The sequence below is a fragment of the Tiliqua scincoides genome, chromosome 2 (assembly GCF_035046505.1).
Source record: "Tiliqua scincoides isolate rTilSci1 chromosome 2, rTilSci1.hap2, whole genome shotgun sequence".
In the NCBI taxonomy this organism is placed as follows: domain Eukaryota; kingdom Metazoa; phylum Chordata; class Lepidosauria; order Squamata; family Scincidae; genus Tiliqua; species Tiliqua scincoides.
The window spans coordinates 2,952,317-2,975,203 of record NC_089822.1 but is presented as its reverse complement, the minus strand read 5'-3'; the positions used below and the strand labels follow the sequence as shown (position 1 = coordinate 2,975,203).

The window sequence follows — 22,887 nt, the reverse complement described above, 5'->3', positions numbered from 1 at the left end:
AGGTCCTAGTGATTCACGTAAAGCATGCAGCCCCTGCTCCACTGAAGCTTAGTGGAATAGTGGGGTGAACTGGCAGTTCACTCACTGCCAACATTTGAAGTTTGGGAGCCCAGCCAGAAAGGGTCCACCTTGGAAAAGCGCTTCTCCCAAGGTCCAGAGTAAGGCAAGGATTTCTCTAAAACCAAACAGTAGCAGAACATGAACCAACTCAGAGACGTTGCAATTCTACTCCTAATGGATGACCCTCAATCCCTGGGAGTGCCAGAAAATGCAACTTTTACTGTATCTGGAAAAATGGGTCCAAAATAGGGGATTTTTATCACAGACACATATCTAAGTTTCGTAATGCTTCAGAATAGGACCAGACTCCAGACTGCACGGACATTTTCCTTTCCTCTTCTGCAGATACACTCTTTTACCCAGGAACTACCAAACCCTTGCAGAATAAAAGTTCTGGATACCTTCAGCCTGAACCTGTGCATGTTAATTTAGAAGTAGGCCCCACTTCATTAAGAGGGCTTGTTTCGAAATAAATGTGCATGGGGCTGTAGGCACACCTTGCTTCGTATCCTCACACGCATACAGAGGAAACCAAACTGAGATCTGTCTCTGATCTCTGAGCAGATATAATTCTGAACTGCACATGGGTCCTATTGCCAAAGTGTTGGGATTCTGCACCTATGTTGGATCAAAGCTCTATTAAGGGCAAGTCAATGTGTTTTTCGTTGTAGCAACAGTTTAGTATACATGCTTGTTCAGGAGATATTTCAGAACAGGGAAAGTGATGTAAATCAACTGGTCTTTTTTCTCCATGATTTAAATCACCTTAATTTAATCAATCCATGCTGCTTAGCTATTCATCTGGGAGCAGTATATTAAGTGCATCAAGGCAGGGGGTGGAGGGAAGGAGATGTATTAAATAACTCCCCTGTGCATCAGAAACAACCCAGAGACACTGGTCATATTGGGTCAGATTTTTTTTCCTCCATCCTTCTGTCGGGCACACAGTGCAAAATAGGCAGAGCTTGCTGCTGACACTTCATGTCTCACTGCTCACCTTAGGGATGGAGCCACATTCCTCAACTGGGAAGAGTCTGCTCCAGCTTCACTCAGGACAGGCCCTTTCAGGAGCCACATCCACAGCTGTGGGTGTACAAATGGAGCTTGCAAAGAGAATAAGGGCCAAATCCTCTCCAATTTTCCAGCACTGGTGCAGCTGTGCCAACAGGGCATGTGCTGCATCCTGCAGTAGAGGGAGCAGTCATGGACACCTCCTCCAAGTAAGGGAATGTTTGTTCCCTTTCCTCAGGGCTGCATTGCGGCTGCACTGGCATTGGAAAGTTGGATAGGATTGGGCCTTAAGCTAACAGAAAACAAGAGAGTTTGACATGAGAGTTTAACAGGAGAGTGGAGTGGAGAGATTGCTGCTGGTACATCAGTAGAGGGGGGTCAGGGCTTGCTGGCTGTGGTGATTTTCCTGACTTTCTTTTTATTTTCCCTCATTGGTGCTATGCCCCCTTGCCAAAGACAGTGTGTGCCTTGATGCCAGGCTGCACCACTCAGGTCTGTGAGCTCATGCCAACTGACAGTCAACTTGCTCACTAGATGGCAGCAGTTCATTCACCACATTCACTCACTGTGGTGAGCATGCAGGCAGTGAGAGTGTGGCAATGGGGAGCAAGGCTCTAGCAACACAGGATGCATGTGCACAAGAAACCATCTGCAGCCTCTTCCAAGGGAGTGAGGCAGACATAACTACTTTGTGACCTTTCTAATAATACCTGTGCCAGCAAGAGTAAGGACAATATGAATACTTAAACTGCATAACGGAGTAACTGAATGGAGTTGCAACCTAAAGCCAATACATTATTAGGCAGCATTTTTCCTCACCTTGCAAGCTCCTTAATTAAGTTTGCAATGCGCCTCTTATCTTCGGGACATAAATCCTTTAAAGAAGCACTCTTTATTTCTCCTTTGTCAGGCATCTGAAAATTAAAATCAACATTTTAAAAAGCAATCATTAACATGGAACAAGTGTTTTAGAATCTGCAACTGAAGTATTTCAAGCAACAAAGGCGGCATTTTCAGCCCCCAGATGAGTTAAGAACTAAAAATAATAATAAAGAATCAACCAATAGGATAATTTCCTAAGTTGGGTGCTGGAAAAGTCATTATTAATCTGTACAGTACTTCTAAATATAAGATCCAACTGGAAGAACAAGCTTGAGCACCTACGACATGTCAAGGGCCTTCTAGAAAAGGTATTAAGTGGTCCATTTTTATTGGTCTGCAGTGTATTTGTCCTCTGTCCAAGACTGAGGTCTTGCTGCCCCTGGCACTAACTTTTTAGAGAGCACCAGCGTACGAGAGATCCATTCAACGCATGTACAGAAGTTAAGTATCATCAAATGGACAGTCATCACTGGAAATTCACAGTCAATTGGGCCTGATGCTATACATGCCTGCCATATCACCGCCTATCGAATATTTGTCATGTCACAAGTGCAAACAAAAAGTGACTGAAAAAAGTACCTCTGTTCTATACCACTGTTGGTTTGGTCACTGTCTTACTTGCTGCAAGAACTAGCTAATATTACTTGTTCTGGCCACCAGAGGGCACTTCATTGCACATAAATGCACAGTTCACTCCAGCTTTCTGCATACCTACACTAGCTAAGCCTTAACCTGTCACAGTTAATAGGATGTGAACCTTGGAATGCCAGCTGGGATTCTTCTATATAATTCTCAATTTCACCCTGCTTACAGCAACTTTCTCCACTGAACCAAAAGTGGAATAATGCAGTAACGCAGGAAAGCCTACAAGAATGAACTAGAAATTATAAAGGTAGGTCACTATGACTGAACTCCACAAAATTAAACCGAGGTCTAATTGAAGTCTAGCTCCTGAACGAAAAACTGGCTTAGCAACTGGGGAAACACTCGTACAAGAAGCATCCAATTTATAGCCATCCACACTCACCCCACCATATTTTACAACCTGAGCTAGAAAAAATCCAAGGTGTCTGCCCAGAAAAGTGATTCTGGCACAGGGTAGTTTCAAAGATGTGCTGGGCCTGCATGGTCACTCTCCCATCCCTTGCACTCTGCCCTACACCCACCTTTGAACACGTATACTGAGACAGCCTGACTGGTCCATCCAGTGCTATCTCCACTGACTGGATTTTCAAAGGCAGCCCATTCCCAGGGCTACTCTGAACTGCTGCCAGGGGCCTCCTGCATGCAAATCAAGTGTTCTGTCACCAAGCCATTTTTCCTCCCCCTGCAAAGGCTGTTTTTTGCAATCCTCCATTCTTCTCTCAAGTCACTCTAGCCTCTCCCGCACTGCTTGTGTCCCTTATCCCTGCAATTCCAGTTTGCAAACTGAGCAATAATTATGCTCTGGTTTCACACTAATACAGGGACCATGAAGAGACTAGTTTGCGCTGCCTACAGACTTAAGGAGGTATCTATCTAGGGTCCTACACTGCTGCCTGACATTGACCAACCACAGAAGTTCCAAGTCATAGTAGGTATGTGCAAGCTCCTGGTTTTAGAGGTAGGCTGCCTCCAATTGTCAGATGCAGGGGAGGGCACTGGGATGCAGTTTGTGCCTGTTGTCTTGTGTGCTCCTTGGGGCATTTGGTAGGCCACTGTGAGGTACAGGAAGTTGGACGAGATGGGCCTTTGGCCTGATGCAGCAGGATTCTTCTTATGTTCTCATGGTTCTTATACTATTCAGATTTAAAACAACCTAGGGATACTGAAGCATGGTTTGATTTCCTGGCTACTGCCAACTTTAATTAATTGTAGTTCCCCACCCAGAACTGTGGTTTATTCTTCAAGAGAGAACAGAAAGTCTTCATTCTCCTACTCCTGGGCAACCCTGCAGCCTTTCAAGACTCCTTCTTGTGGTGGGAAACCATGCATCTCTTGTAAGCACCACACATGCCTCCCTACGAACAAGCTGGAAGCTGTGGCTAGATACTACCAAGAAACAGGCCCTTCTGGGTTCAGCTGCTCCTTTCAAAGAAGTCTTCAAAAGCTAAAAAAATTATTATTTTAAACAGAGTTGAAATGGATAGCAGCAATCAACGTGTGTGGTGAGTGATGTTTCATGCAACCCCAGGCACTAGAGACCTCCATTCAAACCTTGTGATTTGTGTTTAATTTAAACTAGCTTTTCACTCAAAGCACTTCAAGTTAATAGCTGCAGGTTATATCTGTTAAAAACTTTTCCTGTGCTTTTCAAAGACATGAGTCATTTCAAAGACAACTGCTCATTTCATGCATTCACAGCAGATGCGGGCGCCACACATACACACACTCCCGCTGCATTTGACGGGAGCACTGAGAGAGGTATCTGCCCCGAGTCAAAGATGACACGGACACCACTGGTGCTCTCTGGAGGCCTCTAGTGCTAGATACCCTGCACAGGCACCAAACAGAAGAAACAGCTTTTCACCACCATGAAAAACAACAAGCTGTTGGAGCTGGACAGCTACTTGGCTCGCATCAGCCTGGCAAAGCCTTGTTGGCAGAGCCACTTATTCCAGAAGATCTGTCGCAAGGCACTGTGGGGTGCTGCTCCAACTGCACATGTGGATACAGTAAAGGACAGGCAGACCAGCAACATGCATCAAAGGCAGCCTAACCTCCACACAGTGGTTCCCAATCTTCTTAGCACTGCAACCTACTTCATGGGTCACAGCAGCCAGGTAGCTCTCCAGACTACCTTACAGTTTCTGGATAGCACCCCAAAAAGCCTTGTAGAACCACTGCTGGAACTGGCCAGCACCAACCTGCAACTTTATTTATAACAGCACAACTTTATTTTTAGCACTTTGTCGCCTGCAGCTTCTGGGTAGTGCCCCAGAAGGCCTTGCGATGCCACAGTTGCCACTGGCCATGACCCACCAAAAATCAGCTCACATCCCATTGGTGGGTCACAATTCAGTTTGGGAACCGCTGATCTAACCCACAAAGGAGCCACAGAAAGCCTCAGGTTCGTACACTCCTGCTCCCTTCCTTTGGAGGAGAACGAGAAAACATTTGTACTCACTATTGCCTATGCCCCACCTTCCCCATTATTAACAAACTCAAGAAACTGGGTATATTTCAACTCTGTTAAAATATTTATTTCTTGACTTTCAGACAAAAAACCTTAGAAAGGGGCTAACAACCACCTTCAAAAAATAAAATAATAAATCAAAATAGCAAGTCTGTTACCTAACTAGACTAAACCACAACATCCAAATTCAGGTGTAATGGGAAACTGATTTCATCAGACGTGAAAGCTTTCACTCTCCTGCACCAAAAAGGGGAACAGGCATCACAGAGGCTTGCCACAACTCATTGGTTCAGATGACCGTATGTTTGACATGCAATGCCATACTGACCTGCTGCCCAGCCACTTCTGCTGTGCTCCGAGGGGCATCCATTGGGACAGAAGCAGTAGCCACAGGAGCCTCCACCTTCACTTCTGTTTTCCGCCCCTTCAGCAGATGTCTTGCTCGAAAAATTCTCTCTGTGGACACTCCTAGAGATTGAACAAACAACATCAGGAAATCTTCTCACAACGCTCCTCCCCGAAGGTCCCTCGGAACAGAGGAATTGAAAGTCAGACCAAAAAACTTTCAGCAGCACAACCCAAGCAGTCGGATGTCTTGCACAATCCTACAATCCTACAATCCATGTCTTGAGATGCAGGGTGCCACAGGGCTCAATTCTGTCCTCCATGCTATTTAACATCTACATGAAACCGCTGGGAGAGGTCATCCGGGGCTTTGGAGTGGGGTGCCATCAATATGCCGATGACACCCAGCTCTATCTCTCCTTTTCTCCAGACTCCAGGGTGGCGGTTGAGGGCCTGGAGCGCTGTCTGGAGGCAGTGAGGATCTGGATGGGGGCTAACAAGCTGAAATTAAATCCGGATAAGACAGAGGCTCTCCTGGTTCGGAAATCCTCAATGCAGGTGCTGGACTATCGGCTTGCGCTGAATGGGGTTGCACTCCCTCTGAAGGAGCAGGTCCACAGCTTGGGGGTCCACCTGGACTTGCAGCTACTCCTGGATTCCCAGGTGGCGGCTGTGGCTAGGGGGGCCTTCGCTCAGCTTCGGCTGGTGTGCCAGCTGCGGCTGTACTTGGATCGTGCAGACCTGGCCACGGTGATCCATGCCTCGGTGACATCGAGATTAGATTACTGTAACGCGCTCTATGTGGGGCTGCCCTTGAAGACAGTTCAGAAACTGCAACTAGTGCAGAATGCAGCGGCCCGTGTGGTCACTGGAGGTAGGCGGTTCGACTCTGTCAGTCCGCTTCTCCAGCGGCTGCATTGGCTGCCCATTAGTTTCCGGGCCCAATTCAAGGTGCTGGTATTGACCTTTAAAGCCCTATACTGCTCTGGGCCAGGGTATCTTAGAGATCGCCTGCTCCCGTACAATCCGGCTCGTCCTCTTAAGTCATCAGAGAAGGCCTTTTTACAAGTGCCGCCGCCTAGGGAGGTACGTGGGGCAGCTGCAAAAAATAGGGCCTTCTCAGTAGTGGCACCAATGCTATGGAACTCCCTTCCCCTTGACTTAAGAATGGCTCCCTCTCTTGAGACCTTTCGGCGAGGCCTGAAGACCCTTCTGTTTAAACAAGCCTTCTGAGTTCTCGGCCTTTTTAACATCTTTTTAACATCTTTTAATATTTTTTACAGGCCTGGTTCTTTTATGACTTACTGCTGCTCTATGCTCTTTTTACCTATTTTTTATTTCTGACTGCTGTTTTTTATGATGTGTTAATATGTTTTTACTTGTTTTTAAATTATGTTTTTAATCTGTTGTAAACCGCCTTGAGTCCCTTCGGGGAGAAAGGCGGGGTAAAAATAAAGTTGTTAATAATAATAATAATATTACACGTCACTCAGAAGCTAGTCCCCCTGAGTCCAGTGGGCTTCCTCCCAGAAAAAGTGTGCAGAGGCTTCTAGCCTCAGGAAATCCTGCCCTGTGCCTTACTGATCCTGCATCTTGGACTTGCTATTCCCATTGGACTGAAGCCCAAGGCCTTGACTGAGAAGTTCTGCAAAGGCCACAACAACACACTCCAGTCACGTCAGCTGTCTGCCACTTTTTAACACTTCTCTTTCCAATAACAAGGTCAACAGTTTTGTATACTAAACTTTTATGCTTTTTACTAATCAACTTTGAGGTTATTCAGTATATCATACAAAGCCAGGTGCAACGACAATTTAGCTCTCTTCTGTGTCCATTTCTTCTACAATATGAAGTTCACTAGTCTCATTCCAGCCAAATCTATCTCTGAGTAAAACACTCTAGAGCAGCATTTCCCAAACCATGGGTCGTGGTGCAAAGCATTACCGGAAGCCATGGGAGGCTACTTCTGGGTCACACTGAGCCATGATCCACTCCATTGGCCTCTGTGGGCCCCAGAACGCCTTGGGGAAGCAATCAGAAACAACTTCCGGTTTACAAACACAAAGCATTCTGTGGGCCATGGAGGCCAATGAAGTGGGTCTCAGGTTGGGTACAACACGGATGCAGCCACTGGTGGCTCCCAGTAATGCTTTGCAGCATGAGCTTTGGGTCGCAACCCAGTGAGGACAGAGTGGATCACAGCAGCACAAATTTTAAGAACCACTGCCCACCTATTCCATTTTGACCTGTTGCTAGAGGGGATGGCTGAAGCCCCACAGTGTGCCAATGCAGAACCCATGTGTTGAGATCTGAACAAGTTCCAAGTCCACTATCCACATATCATGCTGTAGACCAGTTACATTTTGCAACTATTCAGAGTTCATACCTGGAACAAATACAGGTGGCTGGTCTTCATCGGAAACTGAATGTGATTTTCATTCAAGGAAAGCAAGAGGGAAAATATTTGTATGCTTCAGAAACTGATATATATGATTTGGGGGAATCTTTAGATATGATTTGGGGGAAAAACTGCTTCCATTTGGCAGGAAGGTGATTCGGAATCTCACTGGGTTTGAGAATACATTCTCTGCGGCTGCCTGTTGCTTGGATTCGTCTCCCCTTGTACAACCTGAGGATGCAGGCAGGATGGTTGGGAATGAGAGGTCACCCACATGTGCACTTCACTCTTGCCCACTTTAGCTGATTAGAGTTAGGAGGGTATGACTGGCTTAATGAGCAAAAAAGTGATAAATTTGTCTCTTGGATAAGTCATGGTACAATCCTGTTTGCACTCTTTAAAAAAAAACCCTCCCTGAATTCCAACAGGCTGGACAATTACAGGACAGTCTCAAGACTTCCAAGCAGGTAATGCTGACCCACATGCAGGAATTCCTGGATGAAAGTGATTATCTTGACCCATTTCAAGTTGGCTTCTAGCCAAAGTTTGCGACCAAAACAGCCTTGGTTGTCCCTGCTGATGGCCTATGCCCGCAGCTCATTGCCTGACAGCTCTTACTGAACGCATGCAGAGAACACGCATGTGTACTCATGTTCATGGTGCTAGGTGCCTCCCAGCATAGCACAGCCAAGGTGCTGCCAGCTTCCAGGACTAATGACAAGAGGCCTCAGATCCACAGGCCAAACAGTAGGATGCACATTTGCTCCGTCAAAGCAACAGCGCCTCCTTCTCTGTCAGGATGTATCAGATGGAGCCTTGTCTGCCTGTCTACCCCAAAATTCTAAGGAGGGAACTGCACATGGTTGGCTCTGCAAGGTTGCCCTAAGGATAAAGTCACCACTAGGAGCCTTCTGACTTCAAAAACAGAACTTAGCAAGACTAAAAAGGCCTTTTAACATAAACTGTGGCAAAAGAAATGTAAGAAGGTGATACTGGAGGCCAAGCGAGACTATGAGGAACGCATGGCCAGCAACATTAAGGGGAATAATAAAAGCTTCTTCAAATATGTTAGAAGCAGGAAACCCGCCAGAGAAGCGGTTGGCCCTCTGGATGGTGAGGGAGGGAAAGGGGAGATAAAAGGAGACTTAGAGATGGCAGAGAAATTAAATGAGTTCTTTGCATCTGTCTTCACGGCAGAAGACCTCGGGCAGATACCGCTGCCCGAACGGCCCCTCCTGACCGAGGAGTTAAGTCAGATAGAGGTTAAAAGAGAAGATGTTTCAGACCTCATTGATAAATTAAAGATCAATAAGTCACCGGGCCCTGATGGCATCCACCCAAGAGTTATTAAGGAATTGAAGAATGAAGTTGCAGACCTCTTGACTAAGGTATGCAACTTGTCCCTCAAAATGGCCATGGTGCCAGAAGATTGGAGGATAGCAAATGTCATGCCTATTTTTAAAAAGGGAAAGAGGGGGGACCCGGGAAACTATAGGCCGGTCAGCCTAACATCCATACCGGGTAAGATGGTGGAATGCCTCATCAAAGATAGGATCTCAAAACACATAGACGAACAGGTCTTGCTGAGGGAGAGTCAGCATGGCTTCTGTAAGGGTAAGTCTTGCCTCATAAACCTTATAGAATTCTTTGAAAAGGTCAACAGGCATGTGGATGCGGGAGAACCCGTGAACATTATATATCTGGACTTTCAGAAGGCGTTTGACACGGTCCCTCACCAAAGGCTACTGAAAAAACTCCACAGTCAGGGAATTAGAGGACAGGTCCTCTCGTGGATTGAGAACTGGTTGGAGGCCAGGAAGCAGAGAGTGGGTGTCAATGGGCAATTTTCACAATGGAGAGAGGTGAAAAGCGGTGTGCCTGGCACCGGTGCTTTTCAACCTCTTCATAAATGACCTGGAGACAGGGGTGAGCAGTGAGGTTGCAAAGTTTGCGGATGACACCAAACTTTTCCGAGTGGTGAAGACCAGAAGTGATTGTGAAGAGCTCCAGAAGGATCTCTCCAGACTGGCAGAATGGGCAGCAAAATGGCAGATGCGCTTCAATGTCAGAAAGTGTAAAGTCATGCACATTGGGGCAAAAAAATCAAAACTTTACATATAGGCTGATGGGTTCTGAGCTGTCTGTGACAGATCAGGAGAGAGATCTTGGGGTGGTGGTGGATGAAAGTGTCGACCCAATGTGCGGCGGCAGTGAAGAAGGCCAATTCTATGCTTGGGATCATTAGGAAGGGTATTGAGAACAAAACGGCTAGTATTATAATGCCGTTGTACAAATCGATGGTAAGGCCAAACCTGGAGTATTGTGTCCAGTTCTGGTCGCCGCATCTCAAAAAGACATAGTGGAAATGGAAAAGGTGCAAAAGAGAGCGACTAAGTTGATTACGGGGCTGGGGCACCTTCCTTATGAGGAAAGGCTACGGCGTTTGGGCCTCTTCAGCCTAGAAAAGAGACGCCTGAGGGGGGACATGATTGAGACATACAAAATTATGCAGGGGATGGACAGAGTGGATAGGGAGATGCTCTTTACACTCTCACATAATACCAGAACCAGGAGACATCCACTAAAATTGAGTGTTGGGCGGGTTAGGACAGACAAAAGAAAATATTTCTTTACTCAGCGTGTGGTCGGTCTGTGGAACTCCTTGCCACAGGATGTGGTGATGGCGTCTAGCCTAGACGCCTTTAAAAGGGGATTGGACAAGTTTCTGGAGGAAAAATCCATTATGGGGTACAAGCCATGATGTGTATGCGCAACCTCCTGATTTTAGAAATGGGTTATGTCAGAATGCCAGATGCAAGGGAGGGCACCAGGATGAGGTCTCTTGTTATCTGGTGTGCTCCCTGGGGCATTTGGTGGGCTGCTGTGAGATACAGGAAGCTGGACTAGATGGGCCTATGGCCTGATCCAGTGGGGCTGTTCTTATGTTCTCTTCCACAGCAGCTCCTTGCCTGCCTTTAAAAAAAAGGGTGGTTCCCACGTTCTGGCTGCATTCCAGTGGTGACTTATTTTCAGGGCAGGGGGATGTGGTGGGTTCACAGTTTAATCTCCTCTGCTGTCATTTGGCTGCTCTATTCTTCCCTGCTCTGATGTTCCGTTCATAGTTTCGCCTCTTTTAGTTTCTGGGTCCTTGCTCTTTGATGGTTTTATTAGAACACTTTTAGAACAAGTGTCACCTGGAGTGTTTCCCGATTGAGAAGCGACATGCAAGATACAAATATTTCAGATAACCAAAATCTGCAAAGTAGAAAGCACCACAGGACGAACACCACGTAGAACCAAAGCAGATAATTCCTGCAGATTGGGGCAAGAAACCAAAATTTCACATATACGTGGATGGGTTCTAAGCTGTCTGAGATAGATCAGGAGATCTTGGAGTGGTGGTAGACCCAGTGGAATACTCAACCCATTGCGTGGTGGTTGTCAAGAAGGTCAATGCCATACTCAGGATCATTAAAAAAGGAACTGAGACTAAAACAGCCAATATTATAATGCAACTATACCAATCGATAGTTAGACCACATCTGGAGTATTGTGTTCAGTTCTGGTCACCACATCTCAAAAAGGATATAGTGAAACTGGCAAAGGTGCAGAAAAGAACAATCAGAATGATTACTAGGCTCAGGATCCTCCCTTACAAGGAAAGGCTACATTTGGGGCTCTTCAGCCTAGAAAGAAGGCACGGGGGGCATGATTGAGCTGGGAACATAACTGAGATGTATAGAATTATGCATGGGATGGATAGAGGGATGTTCTTTTCCCTCTCACGAAACACTAGAGTCAGGGATCATCAAATAAAATTGACTGGCATGAGAGTCAGAGCAGACAAAAGAAGATATTTACCCAGTGCAACATTAATCTATGGAACTCCTTGTCAAAGGATGTGGTGATAGCGCCTGGCCTAGCTGCCTTTAAATGCAGATTGGTCAGACTCATGGAGAAAGTCAGTTGCAGGTTACAGGCCATAATGCCTATATTCAACTGAGTTTTAGAGGTGACCTACTGCTGAATACCAGATGCCAGAGGCATCAGGTGGGCCATTGTGAGATATAGGAAGCTGGACTAGATGGACCCTGGATCCGATCCAGCAGGGTTTCACTTTTATTCAGTACAGTCACTGTTATGTATGCATAGTCTGAATTCAATTTAAAGGCTGCCTGCTTCCTCCAGGCTTTCCTGATCTCACTCTGGTTGAGCCATATATTCTACGCCCCTGACCTAGCTGTGCCGCTTATAAGCCACCAATCCTTGATATCCTGCTTACAGTTGTTTTTTTTAAATCTCCTCCTAGAGAAGATGACTGAGATCTGCAGTCCATGAAAGTCTAATTTATTGAGGCATGAGGTTTCAAACAGCAACAGTACTTTATTTATATGATGCTTTCTATAAGTGCTCCAAATACTTCACAAACATCCTCTCGTGCATCTTATGACAACCTCATAAGTTAGCTCAGCACCATTATCTTCATTACAAAAGATGCTAAGGCTGGGACACTGTGGCTCATTCAAGGCCATATGGTGATTAATGGCTGAATGAAGAGTTTGATCTGGGCATCTCCCAGCTCTTGCTGGTACCAACCAACAGCCGCTTCATTTGTCAGGTGTCTGAACTATCTAATCCTATAAAGAGCAAAAACCATTAAAAATGCAGAACCTGCACCTTAAGGGTCCCTATCTTGATTTGTTGAACTCGTTTCTCTAGGACGTGCTGCTGATTCCTCCACTGGACATGTATACAGGAGACACAACGCAACACATTTTATCCAAATAACTAACTTCACCGAGAGAAGTTATACCTCTGAACGAGACCACCCCCTCTGAGAACTCCCACTAAAGTCATCAAGGACCACCATGAAGGACAGCTGGTATGGTGTTGTAGAGAAAAGAAAGAGCTGCAAATCCAGACCTCTCTGCTTCAAATTCACTAAGCAGGTCACTGCCTCTCAGTCTCAGGTCCCCAGGGGTAACATGAGGATGCTATTATTTTATCACTTTTCTTACAAGGTTGTTGTAAAGAAAGCATCAAGACAATATGAAACCACACTCACAAAAATTTTTTGCTCAGTCGAGTTTTTTCACACTCAAAAAGCACTATATGGGCATCATGTATTTCCTTAAGTACTAGCAACTAGTCCCTTTCACTTCAATGAGCCCTCATCCTGCAGGGAAGCGGCATCCTGGAAGGAAACTGCAGGGAAGTTGCATAACAACTCTGAAGTACTTGAAGTCCACATGTAGTTCTAACTGAGCCCCAAAGAGCAGCCTTTGAACATGTCTCTCACAGTTTCCACAGCCTGCTATTCTGGGTTCCTTACAATCACCTCCAATGCCTTAGAAGGCAAAGTCCTACACATCAGTTCAACCACATTCCACTCTCACAAGTAATGGGAAAGGAACGTCTGCTAGCTCCTTCACTAGAGGTGGCTTTTCTAACATTCTCCCCTGCTCATTCGTCTCTTCTTGTACCTGACTGAAGAACTCAAAGCCATCATTGTATAGTAGAAAAAGTTCAAAACCCTGCTCGTAAGGAGCACTCAGTCACTAGTTCTCACCTTTTTCAGCCCAGTTCTAGTATGCTACAAAGATAACATGGCATAAGATCCAGGTTCAAATCCGCACTCAGTCATGAAGCTTCCTGGGTGACCTTGGGCCAATCACTAGCTCTCAGCCTCATCTACCTCACAGGGTTGTTGTGAGAACAAAAGGAAGGGAGGAACCATGTACACCATTCAGACCTCCTTGGAAGAGGAATGCAAAAAATAAATAATGAACGTTTCAGCATAGACTGAAGACCTTTTTATTTCAAAAAGCTTTTAATTGTTGACAGGCTGGCTGGCGTTCTTGCTTTTTATATGAAAATCCACGGGGTTTGTTTGTTTTTAGATTTTTTAATTATTGTAAATTGTTTTTAATGATTGTTTTTAATGTTGTATTTTTAAAGTGTAGTAAGCCGCCTTGTGTGCCCGTTGGGCAAAAAGGCGGGTATAAATTAATAAAATAAATAAAAAATAAAAAATAAATAAGTCACAGCAGGCTACAAAGCATCTGGACCAGTTCTCACACAATTAGCACCAGGACCCACTTTTTAGAATGAGAATCTGTCAGGACCCACCAGAAGTGGGAGTGGGAACAGTGGAAGTCAGCAACACAAGACTACTAGCTGGTAAAGGAGGAGGATCTGAAAGCAAGACACCATTCAATTGGAAGACGGGAAACCATCTAGCTAAAGAGCTCTCCTGCCAAGATTCATCAGGTTCAGCCAGTCTGTTCACCTTCTTTCTTGGTCTAAGAAGATAGGGGTAATAGAACCACATGTGCCTGTCTAGTATAAGCACACTGTGTCAGCAAGGTACTTCATATTGCACATACACAACTATGGCAGTGCTTGTTACTGAAGGGAAGCTGCACCGATTCTGCCAGACTCTGGCAGCCCCCAACCAACCCCATCCAGTCCCCAGCAGTTCCTAAGAATTTAGAAGGCCAGGAAAAGGTGCTCCAACACCACGCTAAGCAGCCTGTTCTTGCAGGTGACCAAGATATCAACAGGCTAGAATCTCAAAAGTCCTGCGATTGCAGGGGACAGAGAGTAAGTTGAGAAAGCAGGCAAAAGCCAAGGCTGCTGTGGAGAGGCCCAGGGGTTGTGTGGATCGCTGAATCTTCCTGCAACATTTAGCTGCTGATCTATTCCACATTTACGGGTCATTTTGAATTTGCTCGAACTCACACAAAACAGAATTCTGCCCTATTGCTAAATGTACAACACATTGTTCCAAATTCCATACTACTACAATAATAATAATAATAATAATAATCACGTATATAAAGATTTCAAGTTATGAACATTTCCTCACATTCTAGCCTGACCAAGAAACCGAACCCAGGACAGAATTAATCAAAGCGGTGGCGTGATACATTCAGGCTTCATTCTCAATTGTGAGAATTATAAGGAGAAAGTGCTTTCAACATCTCACCCCTTAACTTTCATTCAGGAAAAATAAAGAGTTGAATTTAAGAAAACCATTGCAGTGCAGGCAAAAGGAGCATTCCAGCCCTGGAACTGAGTGATCTTGACCCTTCTACACAGATTCAGGACGGGGTGTTGCAAGCAGGTCTGCTTTCTACCAAAAGTGTTTACAATATATGGGTCCTCCTGCTCCCCCACCCCACACACATGCCAGAGCACCACCCATCACTTAAGGCATGGTTGTTGGCAACCTTCAGTCTCGAAAGACTATGGTATCGCGCTCTGAAAGGTGGTTCCGGAACAGCGTCTAGTGTGGCTGAAAAGGCCAATTCGGGAGTGATAATCCCTTCCACACCAGGAGCAAGTGCAGTCTGTCCCTGGTCTGTCTCCCTGACTATGGGCCTTCCTTCTTTGCCTCTTAGCCTCAGACTGTTGGCCAAGTGTCTCTTCAAACTGGGAAAGGCCATGCTGCACAGCCTGCCTCCAAGTGGGCCGCTCAGAGGCCAGGGTTTCCCACTTGTTGAGGTCCACTCCTAAGGCCTTCAGATCCCTCTTGCAGATGTCCAGACTCCTACTAAAGCTTCCTTTTTGTCCCATACACTAGCATCACAATGTAGCAGAGCCCCCCCCCCCAAAGTCTCTGCTTTTCTAGGGATTTTGTACACGCATTTCAAGTAGGAAGAGTGCTAGGAGTGGAGTGGAATAAGCCAAACCTGCACTTCTCCAAAGAAACACATTAGAGGCTGGGGCAGATCTAGCCCCCTCCAACTCCAACAGCATCCCCAAGTATAACATAAATATGCGATGATGATGACAATGACGACCATTCATTCTTATTAGAAAATGACTGGACTTGGATCCACCATTAAGGCGTTGACAAAGGACTACTTTCAATGAGTGTCCTACTGACACTTTGCCTCTCACAGAGACTGGGGTAAGCAGAAAGATACTGGTCATCAACTGTACATGAACACATGAGGTCACATTACACTGGATGAGACCCATGGCTCATTGAATCTAGATCCTTTGAACTGAGGATACAAAAAATGGAACTACAGGCATGTGTCGCTTAACAACAGACTACTTAATGACGGACCGTGTATATAACGGTAGTAAATGCACAACAAATAGGCTCTTAATGAGGCAATCACGTCTCTCATTTCCTGCAACAGTATCTGTTTACATAACGAAGACGAGGCTCTTAATGCAAAGAAAAGGTAATTGGTCTCCAGTAGCCTGAGCAGTGAACATCTGGCAGGGAATGTCTGTTTACTCAACAAAGGCACTAGATTGGGCTGAACGCTCGCTTAACAACTTAAGGGTCATTCCATGTCAAGTGGTCTAGGGCTCCCTGCACTACCATCATGGATTTTAATGAAATTTTGTGTGCAGAGTCCCACGTGTCTCAAATGAACTTTGGTAAGGTTTTAGGTTTGCTGGTGGAATACTTGTGGAGATATAGGGCCCAATCCTATTTAATTTTCCAGCACTGGTGCAACCACAATGCAGCCACGGGGTAAGGGAACAAATGTTCCCATACATTGAGGAAGCCTCTGTAACTGCATCCCCAACACAGGAAGCAGTGCATACCCCTTAGGCAGAGAAGCACCAACACTGGAAAACTGGATAGGATTGGGCTCTATATCTCCACAAGATAGGATTTGTTTGACCCCACACTGCGATCATGTTCAGTACGATTGTGAGATGTTGACAACTTTGAGACATAATATCTCCCCTGCTATTTTTTGAAACTTAGCTACCTTATACAACTTTTTGTGCTCCATTTAATGAAACTAATAACAATTTTTGTTGAGTGTGTCCAAAGTGGTTAAACTGCAGCAAAGTTGGCCGAAAAAATCAGTGCTCCAAAAAAATCCAAAGTTAAATGTTGAATAGTTCCTGAAGTAATTAAGAATTGTGAAATTTAGTGCATAATATCCCAATATAACTTTGTTTTCAAATATGTAATTTCAACCTCCTAGCTCTTTCCATTAGTTTACAAATTAAGTGTAAAGCTGATGAGTTTTGTAAAAAGGCCAAAAATAGGGTATTTTCCACTTGCTTTTACAAAAAAAGTACTTTTTAGAAACGCTTTTAAACTAATCTCATTAGAAAGAGCATATTTCAAACCCTTTAGAAAAGTGGGTTTCATTTTCTAACGCGGGCAAACAGTGCCTGAAAAACAGGGACAAAGTTGGGAGACATTGCCACAGCAACAGAGTATACAGGTGGAGCCTATTTATCCATGTTAGTTCCATTCCGTGACTCAGCACAATTAACAAAAAACGCGTTATGCTAAATTCCATGGAGTTATGCAAATATACTTTAGCCTGACAGTGGAAGGAAACTAAGGCAGCTGTTATCAATCCCCTCCACACCGTACTCAGCCCTCCCCGTTGCCAGCCAACCGGCTTCTTTCACATGGGATGCTGATCTTTTAAAAGTCCAGCCGTATGCGTTTCTACTCAGCAGTAACCCCCATTCCAGTCAATGGGGCTTACTCCCAGGAAAGTGTGGAGAGGATTGTAGGTTAAATCTCATGCTTTGCTTGGTGGGAAGGTTTGCTTGTGAATGCCTGCACCATGGGGGAGGGGGGTTGCTTGTGTCGGTGATTGCCTGCACCATGTCAATGGGGGGGGGGAGGGAAATTCGGCAAATACTTCCTGGGTTTTTTTAAAGCAATCCCCTCTGTTGCTACCACACCTGCCCCTGTGTGTGAGTGTGAGTGAGTGAGAGCTCCACCTTGCTGCACGTGTTCTGGCTACAGAGATTTTCACACACACCCCTTTAACTCTTCAGCCTCTTTGCTGGCTCAGGGGCTCCAGGAGTGTTACTGTTCCTTTGCAAGGGGAACCTCTTCCAGGGCTCCAGGACTATTTCCCTGCCTGGGCGAGGCAGAGCCTTTTTGCAGTGTTTTGGGCTGCCCGGAAATGGAGCGAGACGCCACTGTAGGGCAAACTTTTGGTTCCCCCACCCCATTCGCATTGAGACAAATCCACAGATAAAAAATCCGTGGATAAATAGGCTGCACCTGTATATTAACATGCAATTCTGTCATTTTCAGGTCAGGCTTATTTTTTTTTTTAACAATTTTTTATCCACATCATTATAACTATTCCATTGCGTTGGTCCATGGTGACATCGTCACTACCAGTTCAAGAATGTGAACTGGCAACCCCATCGCCGTAGGGGTCACGCCCGATAGCTGTGCAATACCAGCCACGGGTGGGGTTCTTCATCCAGGTTTCCAAGACAGTAATTTAGTTTCTTTGTCAAGGTTCCAAAGCCTTGAATGCATAAATTTTATGAATGCATCATTTTGTTCAGCTGAGACTTCAACAACATTGTTGATCCACCATTTGCCGTCAAATGCACACAACATAACAACCAGGAAACAGTTCGGATAAACTCAAAAACAGGAAGGAGGTATCAGAAATTTTGGCGACAAAATATATTGTGTCATTTGAAACTTTGCTGTCATAAAATGAGTTTGAGTCAACTGGTACAAATTGGTGATGCTCTCTAGTACCGACTATTGTGCTGCTATCTTACCATCTTTCTTCTTGAAACTTTGCTTTCTTCGACTTCTTCTTTTGGAACATACGTATATTTAATTCCATGTATATTTTGGTCGCAAAAATTGAACAGATCTTTTGGTCAGATGGTGGTCTTTTGAGGCTTGCTCAGGTGGCCAATCGTTTAGTTGTGCCGCCAACTAGCATGGTGATTTTCCACGGCTTGTACCAAAAAAGTTCCATTCAGCCTCAATGTTGAAATCATTTCTATGGTTGCACAAATTGACAAAGTTCTTGTAGTTTTATATTGTGCAGCTGAGCCGTCACTCAGCTGCACAGGTCTAAGTAGTACAGGTCCAACCTTGTTACACACACATTTTTTATACACAGATTTGACTCAACTTGAATGGCCCCTACAAATGAGAAGTAATGTGCTGATCCCTGGAGAAGGGAAAAAATGCACTAAATAAAACTGCTTTTTATTGTTGCAAAGGGACAGTTATGCAAGTGATTACAGGTATAACCTAATTATCCACAGATTTTTCTATCTCAATGTGATTAGAAGTACCCTTGAAATTAAAGGAAAACAGTTGTCTAATAATGCCAGAGAGGGCAGCCAGCTGACAATCCATCAATCATTCTCTCTGCAGGCTTCACCCTTCCCCCTGAGCACGTTAAAGAAGGCTAAATGTCAATAAGGTGGTTAAGTTTGCATACGACACCAAACTTTTCGGAGCGGTAAAGACCAGAAGTGATTGTGAGGAGCTTCAGAAGGATCTTTGGCAGAGATCTGGCAAAATGGCAGAATGGGCAGCAAAATAGCAGGTGCGTTTCAATGTAAGTAAGTGTAAAGTAATGCACATTAGGGCAAAAAAAATCAAAACTTTTCATATAAGCTAATGGGTTCTGAGCTGTCTGAGACAGGAGAGATACCTTGGGGTGCTAGTAGACAGCTCGACAAAAGTGTCGACCCAACGTGCAGCGGCAGTGAAGAGGGCTAATTCTATGCTTGCGGTCATTAGGAAAGGCATTGAGAATAAGACAGCTAATATTGTAATGCCATTGTACAAATTGATGGTAAGGCCACACCTGGAGTATTGCATCCAGTTCTGGCCGCCAAATATCAAAAAGGACATAGTGGAGATGGAAAAGGTGCAAAAGAGAGCAACCAAAATGATTACTGGGCTTGGGCACCTTCCCTATGAGGAAAGGCTACAGCGTATGGGCCTCTTCAGCCTAGAAAAGAGGCACCTGAGGGGGGACATGATTGACACATACAAAAGCATGCAGGGGATGGACAGAGTGGATAGGAAGATGCTCTTTTCCCTCTCACATAACACCAGAACCAGGGGACATCCATGAAAGACAGACAGAAAAAAAATTTCTTTACCCAGCATGTGATTAGTTTGTGGAACTCCTTGCCACAGGAAGTAGTGATGGCATCTTGCCTGGATGCCTTTAAGAGGGGATTGGACAAATTTCTGAAGGAAAAATTCATTACAGGTTACAAGTCATAGTAGGTATGTGCCAGCTCTTGCTTTTAGAGGCAGGCTGCCTCTGATTGCCAGATGTAGGGGAGGGCACCAGGACACAGGTTGTGCCTGTTGTCTTGTGTGCTCCCTGGGGCATTTGGCGGGCCTCTGTGAGATACAGGAAGCTGGACTAAATGGGCCTTTGACCTGATCCAGTGGGGCTCTTCTTATGTTTTTAACTTTGAAATAAACACGTGTACGGATACTGCATCGTGTTGCATATGATTAGAAATAATGTAACAGTCAACCATTTGCAGCATATCCACTTCGTCAACGTAATAAGCAACAAACGGACGTTTCATGGCTTGTGAATTCTCCCAATGAAAGCCCTGAGCAGCAACTTGGACAACAAATGAGTAATTTTCAGCAAAATCCATCAAAACAATCAATTCCTTTATTTTTAAGGCTGTCTTCAGTGACTTCAAATGTTTGCTTTGATGTTTTGAAACAAAATGGTGGCCTGTCAGCTTCCAAATTTTGCTAGCAAGTTTTTTGAGGAAGTTGTCCACCGTTAGTACACTTGTTTCTAATGTTTCGTGGTCAGTGTGGAGCCGCTGTTGAATTCAATTGAGTCTTCTGCATCCCAATCCTTGAATATTTCTTCCAAATATGCTATCAATGCCTCTTCACTGGGACAGTTTTCACATCATTGTAACATACAGTCCTTGGCATTCAAATCACATACTGTCTTTTCCATAAGCAACCTGTACTCCTCTTTGATATTAGCACCTTGTAGTACGAGCTTAACATTCTGGTGTATGGTGCAGGTACAGGCAGAATGTGTGCCTGAGGCACCGACAGTTACACACCACTTTGGCCTAAGTCACAGACTTTGGAGAAACCAATTTCAGCTCCATATCTGTTACAATAAGCAATATACAGCTCTTTCAGATTGCACAACAGCAACCGCTTCTGTTTTTGCACTTAACACGATCAAACTGAACTGAAATATCATCTTTTTTGCCAGGAAACACTCTACTGAATTCATCACCTTTGTAAAAATCTCAAACTCTACTGACTTCTTTTGGCAGTAGTTTGCCAACTTTTGCACTGCGTATTGCACCAATGCCTTTCTCTGACTTTAAGCAGTTTTGACCACACACTCTGAAACGCCAAACTTCTTTGCTGTTTCCTTTATTGACCAACTTTTGGGGGCCATAGTCAATAATTGAACTTTTGTCAATCTATCCGATATTTCAATTTTTGTTTTCATTTCTTCCATGAGGTCAGTGTAATCTTTACGTAACTTGCATTCTGCAGATCGACTAGAGTACCCAATTCTTCAGCTACTCCAGCAGCAGACATTATCTTTCCTGCTATAATTTTCTGCAACTCTACAATTTTTCGTTTCACATAGCCAGCTTTATCTCTACTTCTCAACCTTCAAATCTTCAATGGAGAGGTGCCTAAAGAAGCCAAGCTGTTATTAACAGCATCTGAAATGTCCATTATCAAAATCATCCGAAGTTAAAGATGCTGCTGTGGTTTCAACCATGGAAATGTATTTGGTTTTGCACTTAATGCAAATTTTCTGACCTGGCTTTACATTTGTTTTTGCCACTCCTTTCAAATCATCGGACACAGCAAGATGGACTTTCATCAATGTGATTTTGCCTTTCAAATGGATTGCAACATGATTTTTGCTTCATTTCATAGTTGTCGAGATACTTTGCTTTGTGATGCAAGCAGATTTGGTCATTGTCTGTAAGCTGAACTTCTGATCACCGAGTAATAAGTAATTTATCATCACCCAACAAACTGCATACAGAATTGAGCCTAATTTTGTTGGAATAAAATGAGCCTTGGTTCCACTTAGGGAGTGACAATCCCTTCCACAACGGGAGCAAGTGTAGTCTGTCCCTGGTCTGTCTCCCTGGCTATGGGCCTTCCTTCTTTGCCTCTTTGCCTCAGACTGTTGGCCAAGTGTCTCTTCAAACTGGGAAAGGCCATGCTGCACAGCCTGCCTCCAAGCGGACTGCTCAGAGGCCAGGGTTTCCCACTTGTTGAGGTCCATCCCTAAGGCCTTCAGATCCCTCTTGCAGATGTCCTTGTATCGCAGCTGTGGTCTACCAGTAGGGCGCTTTCCTTGCACGAGTTCTCCATAGAGGAGATCCTTTGGGATCCGGCCATCATCCATTCTCACAACATGACCGAGCCAACGCAGGCGTTTCTGTTTCAGCAGTGCATACATGCTAGGGATTCTAGCACGTTCCAGGACTGTGTTGTTTGGAACTTTGTCCTGCCAGGTGATGCCAAGGATGCATCTGCCAAACATCTCCAGCAGCTCATGGATCGTTTTAGCAAGGCCTGCCAAGATTTTGGACTGACAATCAGCCTGAAGAAAACACAGGTCATGGTTCAGGATGTGGACTCACCTCCCTGTATTACAATCTCTGCGCATGAACTGGAGGTTGTCCGTGACTTTATGTACCTTGGCTCAATGATCTCCGACACTCTTTCTCTCGATACCGAGCTAAACAAGCGCATCGGTAAAGCAGCTACCACGTTTTCCAGACTCACAAAGAGAGTCTGGTCCAACAAGAAGCTGACGGAACATACCAAGATCCAGGTCTACAGAGCTTGTGTCCTGAGTACACTTCTGTACTGCAGCGAGTCATGGACTCTTCGCTCGCAACAGAAGAGGAAACTGAACGCTTTCCAATAAGAATAAGCACGAAAAAAACAACATGAAAAGTGACAGAATTAAGTTGAAATATAGGTTGTTGCTATGGCAACATCTCCCAACTCTGTCCCTCTTTTTTGGGCACTGTTTGCCCACATTGGAAAATCAAACCCACTTTTCTAAGGGGCTTAAAACATGCTCTTTCTAATGAGATTAGTTTACAAGTGTTTCTAGAAGGTACACACTGGGAGCAAGTGTAGTCCATCCCTGCTCCGTCTCCCTGGCTATGAGCCTTCCTTCTATGCCTCTTTGCCTCATAGAAGTTGGCCAAGTGTCTCGTCAAACTGGGAGAGGCCAAGTTGCACAGCCTGTCTTCAAGCAGGACGCTCAGAGGCCAAGGTTTCCCATCTGTTGAGGTCCAATCC

The 22,887-nt window shown here is 44.9% G+C and overlaps 1 protein-coding gene across 2 annotated transcripts in view; it reads right to left on the bottom strand.

Annotated features, from left to right (window-relative positions):
- Positions 1 to 22,887, bottom strand: part of KIAA1328 (KIAA1328 ortholog) — a 258,629-nt gene that overhangs the window by 233,970 nt on the left and 1,772 nt on the right. For both annotated transcript variants that reach the window (XM_066618101.1, XM_066618102.1), the window contains exons 2-4: positions 7,800 to 7,835; positions 5,397 to 5,536; positions 1,891 to 1,985 (exon numbers count right to left, since the gene is read on the bottom strand). In XM_066618101.1, the coding sequence (XP_066474198.1) occupies positions 1,891 to 1,985; positions 5,397 to 5,536; positions 7,800 to 7,835 (271 nt within the window). The remainder of the gene's footprint in view (positions 1 to 1,890; positions 1,986 to 5,396; positions 5,537 to 7,799; positions 7,836 to 22,887) is intronic.